The sequence below is a fragment of the Thermobia domestica genome, chromosome 7 (assembly GCF_964235325.1).
Source record: "Thermobia domestica chromosome 7, izTheDome1.hap1.1, whole genome shotgun sequence".
NCBI classification, from domain to species: Eukaryota; Metazoa; Arthropoda; class Insecta; order Zygentoma; family Lepismatidae; genus Thermobia; species Thermobia domestica.
Window position 1 is genome coordinate 207,368,111 of NC_137460.1, and position 6,390 is coordinate 207,374,500.

At 40.1% G+C, this 6,390-nt stretch overlaps 1 protein-coding gene and 1 pseudogene across 1 annotated transcript; both read right to left on the reverse strand.

The window, feature by feature from the left end:
- Window positions 1-1,157: 1,157 nt before the first annotated feature.
- LOC145691186 (U2 spliceosomal RNA) lies at window positions 1,158-1,327 on the reverse strand (annotated as a pseudogene).
- A 454-nt stretch (window positions 1,328-1,781) lies between these two features.
- Window positions 1,782-3,002, reverse strand: LOC145689488 (uncharacterized). The gene has a single exon (XM_081763660.1). The coding sequence runs from the start codon at window positions 3,000-3,002 to the stop codon at window positions 1,782-1,784; it is 1,221 nt and encodes a 406-aa protein (XP_081619786.1).
- Between the last annotated feature and the right edge of the window lie 3,388 nt (window positions 3,003-6,390).

The window sequence follows — 6,390 nt, forward strand, 5'->3', positions numbered from 1 at the left end:
TAATTATTGGCATAGAAATACGTAAATGGAAAGCTATCTAAATGGAGAAAATAGAAATTCGATAAATTAATAAAATAAATATTAATTATAACTTTCACACACAACAAATTGAACATGAGAAAATGGCAAACACAAGATAGATATAGAATGAATATTGTAAAATAGAAAATGCAGAAAACAGTTTCTATTCTTTAATGAAAAAAAAAAAGCTTTCCTCTCGTAAATTATAAATATTGACTGATGTGACTTCCTTCAAGAACTGCCACTAAAACATGTTCGATTTCGACGTGTTAAATATTTCAAAAACTATCGTCATTGTGAGCAAGAATTTCCACATGAGTCAAGTGTGCGGGAAATTTGTCCCAAGAATTTTTTTTTTTTTTTTGAACTCTCGCCAAGTGAAAATTTGTCAAAACGTTTTGGGATTGTATAAAAATGATGCTTTGGGCAATATTATGCTTTGGGTGATGAGACATGGATATTCCAATACGACACCAAAACAAAGAGGCAATTGGCACACGTCGACGTCGCAAAACACCATGCTCATTGTATTTTCTGACATTAGGCGGATCGTTCACCATGAGTTTGTGTCTCAGGAAACAAGTCTAAATTTCACGTACAAGTCCTCAACAGACTGAGAGAGAGCAAGGATTCAGTGCGTGGTGATATCAGCGGTGATTGGATACTTTATCATGACAACGCGCCAGCCCACACTGTCGTGGGCGTGACCAATTACCTGGTCAAATCTAACGTGGCAATTCTGCCATCCTACAGTCCGGACTTGGCTCCCTCAGGCTTCTTTTTGTTTTCCCGTTCGAAATCCTGCCTGAAAGGACATCGTTACAGAACAATTGACGTGGTGAAAGCAGCTTTTGAAATGGCTTTAAACGCATTGCCAGCACAGACCTTCCAGGATGCCTTTGCAGATTGGAAATCATGCTGCCAAAGATGGATCGACGCAAGAGGGCAATAGTTTGAATAATGCTAATCCACATTATGTAAATAAATGGTGACATTACTTTCCGGACAGACCTTGACCATGTTGCAGAAAGAATGTCTCTTGCATCATGAATGACAGAAATGAGGCTTCATGTAGGTAACAAGTAGAACTCGAACCCATGACCCACCAAGTTGAGAAGAACTATGGTTGAATTTGATTTAGGTGTGCCGATCCCAACTGTACTGCAATGCTGGGCCGACACGTGGTGAGGGTGTGGCAAGCCACAACCACCTCATCTCAGTCCAAAAATCAGTCTAATATTCTGGACCCACAATGTGGGTCGTATGAGATATTAAGCTGATAAGAACAGATCGTAATTGTAGTAATGTTTAATCCGTTATGTATATAAATCTAGGAGAGACTCCTGTAGTCATTAGGTAAAGCTTCAACCTATATTAGGTTATCGTTATAGTTTCTATACATAAACCTCTGTTCTTACGATCTGTCGTAATTGTCTATATTAGGGTATCTACCTTTGTCATACTATAGGATAATTCTAATCTGTATTAGATTGTCGTCAATATGGGTAAAATGTCTCTATTTTCTTATCAGCTTATTAACATTTTTAGATTTTAAAAAAAACTAAAAATTAAATAAATAACAGAACTAAAAATAACTAAAAGCAAGTAGAATCACGTAAAAATAATCTTGTATAAAAAGTATTGTTTTTATTTCAAGACTCATGTCAACTAAAATCTGATTTATATTATCGCTTACCCAAATGCTATAAATCTTTACATCCTCTCTCTCTCCCTCTCTACTTTTCTTATTCTTACTATTTCTAATACTGTCTGATTTCGGTTATGTGCTCGATGTATATGTCTCTTGACCATCTAATGACATCCGAAACACATAATCTGCGCATTAATTGTCCATATTTTTTTGAACATAGTTTCCTTAGTAATTCGCCGTTCGCCGGATCCCAAGATCCCAAAGAGCCAACTATAATGGGGAAGATTTTAATTTCTGGGTACTCATCAGAAAGTATCTTACACAATTGCTCATATTTTGTTACTTTCTCTTCCCTGGCTCTCTGGAAAGCTTGGTACTTGTTATCGAATGGAATGGTGACATCGATTATGTAGGCAGACTGTCTATTGGCTATTACTAAATCCGGTCTTTGATTTATTTCTTGGATTACTCTTTGATTCTCACTTATAATTTGAAATTTATAGGAAGCAGCTTTCCTTAAACGCTCAACGATGGTATTGTGTCTTTTCTGCATTGCCTCTGCATAGCTCATGCAATGATTCAGTACATGAGGCAATGTCTCGTTTCCATATCCACACTTCCTACAGGCTTTATTTATATTAGTTCTTGTTTTCTTGACACCATTTAGGGGCATTAAGTTTAGCCTTGCTCTATGAATAAATCTCCAGTCTGCAAATCTGGTGTATACTCCATCCGATAGAAAGTGAGAGCTAGCTTGGGCCATCTGAGCGCATTCTATTGCCTTTCCTTGATCAGGATATTGGGCAAGCTCGTCGCTTCTCTTCTTCTGTCTAACTGTTCTTATTTTCTTTGATAAGTTGTGTCTTTGTCTTGAAATAACTCTCATTTCTTCATCAATTATTACTTCCGGCTCTTTTTCTTTGAATTCCCACTTGCATCCTAATCTGGAGGAAGCCTTTCTTGCTTCAGACCATGCAGATTTGTAATTATTGGTGGTACGTTGGTATATTTCGTCCATATCCCCAGAGAGGAACTTTCCTAGATCAGCCTCACTAGCCTCCTTCTTCAACCTCTCACCCACTGTCTTGTTTAGGTCTATATATGCCATTTTCCTTATTTTCTCATCAATTGATGTCAGTAATTTGAATGCGTTGTCAATTAGAACAATGTCGGAATCCTCGGCCGCTATTGGAATTCCACATTGTCCTTTCTTCCTCAACCCATATATGTATAGGTTGGAACTTTCCTGAGGGAGGTTGAGGGTTCTCTTGAATTCTGGTCTCAAAATTTCATCTAGTCTCTTCCATTCAGTTTTCTTAAAGGCACTCATTCTGTACAAAAATTGTAGAGAGGGGTAAAAAAAGTCCGCATAGCATCCAGTCTCTGCCATGGGGCTAGTTTTGAAGTAAGGAGTCTTTTACCTTTGTTTATAATGGCTAACATGTCTTCCTTGTTGGACACTATGTTAAACCCGATGGGCTTTCCTAAGAATTTCGATTCGTCACCTTCCTTCAGTTGCTCAATTTTTTCCCCTTTTATTCTTATTTCCATTTCACGGCACCCTGCAGGCTTCCTCCCCGATATTCTCAAGGTACGGCACTTCCCCGGATTTATACTCAGTTTTATCTTCTCCAGATCTTCTACTACTAGCGCCACTCTTTCTTGAAGATCATTTGGATCGCTGCCTATAATGGTTATATCGTCTGCAAAGGCTAGAATTTTATGATCTTCATTGTCTTTCTCAGCTTTCCTGATTATCGGATCTATCGCCAGGATGAATAATAGACCGCTCAAGGGGCATCCCTGTCTAACACCTGCTCTCACTTCAATTCTGTCTGTTGGTCCTTCTGATGTTATTATTTTGGTAGCTGATCCTTGGTATATGTCTTGTATAATTTTTATTATTCTCCCTCCTGCTCCCATTTTCCTTAGTGTTAGCAGTATTGCTTCATGTGGCAAAGATCCGAAAGCGTTGGAACAATCTAGCTGAGCGATACATATTTCCTTCTTGTCTGATCTAACTTCTCTAATCATTTTTTCCAATACATAATTATGCTCAAACACTCCATCAAAGGGCATAAACCCTTTCTGCGCTCTAGCTATTAGGTCGTTTTCTAATATCCATTTCTTTACTCTGTTTGCCCAGCATCCCAAATATAGCTTCGCTATTGTTCTTGATAAAGATATGGGCCTATAGTTTTTTATATCATTGATGTCTCCCTTTTTGTAAATTAGGATCGTGGATGTCTCTTTCCATTCTTCGGGTACTTTCCCATACTTCAAGCATATATTAAATATTGTTGATAACAAAGTGCCATTAGGGTCAAGCTGTTTCCAGTGGAAGTAGGTTATTCTATCGTCCCCCGGCGCCGAGTTTTCTGTTTTGCTAAGTTTTCTAGCTACTTCCTCTGGAGTGAAAGGTAGCTGATCAATCTCATTTTTCGCAGTTACTATTTGGTCGTAGACATTTTGATCTATATGTTTCTCCTCAAACATTTTCTTATAGTATTCTCCAGTTTCTCCTTTTGATACTGGGCATCTCGGGGAGTTATCGTCTAAAATCAACCTAATTGCTCTCCGCCTATTCCGTTTATATAATTGTTGGATAAATTTAGGATTATCTTTGTCATGATCTTCAATTCTAACCTTTACTTCACCTTCCTTCCTAGGTTTTAGCTTCACTAACTCGCTTGCCCTTACTGTTATTTGTACCAACGTATTGGAGAACTCGTTCCATCTAACTTCAGACTCTTCAGCTCCTAATATTAATTTAAGTTTCGGGTGAAATTCTTTATGGAGGCTACTTTCGTCTTGTTGGTCGATTAAGGGGTCACGCTCATGATCACTAGTTATAGCAATATCGTCCTCACCCTCCATTACCTCTATATTTGTTATTATTTCGCTTTGAGATACCTCATTCCCCTCATCATCATCTTTATTTCCTCTCGCTTCGTCTGATAGGTTATCCGTCCCTTCCATCTCTCGGTATTCTCTTATATTTTCAATATCCATGCTTTTATCTCCCTCGCTAATTTTACTCTCATTATGTTCATCTATTGTATTTTCCTCTTGGGATTCTAAAGCCTGGATTTCATTATAGATTCTTTCCTGATCAACCATCTGATTAATACCCCTGTCTTCTCTATTTCCTACTAGGCGGATTTCTGTTCCGTCGTTTCTTTTATCCCCCCACTTATTTGGGGTGGCCCAATTATGGACCAGCGCAGTTGTTACTATTTCGTTCACATTATGCAGTGGGGAGTGGTCTATTATTTCTCCCTCTTCCATTTCTGAACATTTCATTGTTTCATGTAAACTCCTTTCAATTTCGTGCCTACTCAAGGCAAGGAGTGAGTCTATTTGGGACTCATTCTCCTGCTCTTCCGCTAATATTTTGTCTACGAGGGATTCGAACAATTCATCCGTCGTTTCATTTTCCTGGTGGTATACAGATTCGACCCTCATGTCCATTTCGTCACATTTTTCGTTCCGCCTATTTTCATCCTCCCGACACCTTTCATTTCCATCATCGGCGTATCTAAATTGCTCGTTGTTCTCATTTTCATTTTGCGTTGCCATATCAACTTGTGTCCTTTCATTTGTGCCGACTTTATCCCCTCTCCTCCTTTTCCTGGTTTCAGGTTCAGGGATAGTGACATTTTCTTGTCTGTTTCGGACATCCCTTGCTTTGTGCCAATTGTAATGATTCCTAAGGGCTCTCGTACCTGGGAAAGTCTCTCCGCATTGTTCACATTTGAAGGCGAACACTTCAGGTTGGTCATCTTCCAGATACTCCTCTGCAGGTGCCTCGCAGGCATGCCCTGACGGTCTCCTCCCCAATTCAGTATTGCATCTGCCACATATGTTAGTAGTATTCGTAATCTTAATGTTATGATCCCGTAGTAGATGCCGCTCCACCGAGGCTCTCGCAGACGTCAAGTTTTAGACTTGAACGCCGCTCTACAACCTCTTTCGGTGCAGTTAAAGTGGTCAGGGGGTGGGAATCTAACTATGAGCGTGCTATCGTTCCTTTCTAGGGGAGGGATACGCCTTCTATTCCTTTCCATAGCTGTGTATCAGGCATCAATTCACATAGGTAAGTTGTTCACTGTAATAGGTATTCACTCTAGCTAGAATTTCTTATCAACCAGGCTGTTAGGAGTCATGAATTATGTGTATATCAGATTCCTAGATCTAAGCGGGCTTGGGATACGCCTTCTCAACGAGTGTGTGTATCTCAACTTTACCGTCCTTCTATCGATTACTCTCACGGTCAGATTCACTAATCAGTTGACGAAGCGCACCTAAAGTTCAGTTTGGGGTGTCATCAATTTATCCTGCGTAAGCAGTAGCTGATTATCTCAGCCCACCTGCAACACGCCAGGATCTAGGGGGCCTCCAAGACATATTAAAACCGACACCGACCCAGGAGTATGCTTATCTCAACTGCAAGACCCAGCTATCGATTACTCTCACGATCGATTTGAAAATCAGTTCACGAAGCGTAACTAAAGTTCACTATGCAATGTCAACGATTTTCCCGCGCAAGCAGTAGCAGCTCACAAGCGCCCACCTGCAATACGCCAGGATCTAGGGGGACCTCAAAGACCTATCGCGACCGACACCGACCACCCCCCTGGCCAATCTAAACTCGTGTGGCTCGGACCTGTAGCCGATTTCGGCGCTTGAGGAGCACCCTCCACACACATAAACCCCCC

Bases quoted from the DNA above. Each gene is read 5' to 3' on its own strand.
- LOC145689488 (XM_081763660.1), bottom strand. From the start codon at position 3,002: ATGAGTGCCTTTAAGAAAACTGAATGGAAGAGACTAGATGAAATTTTG.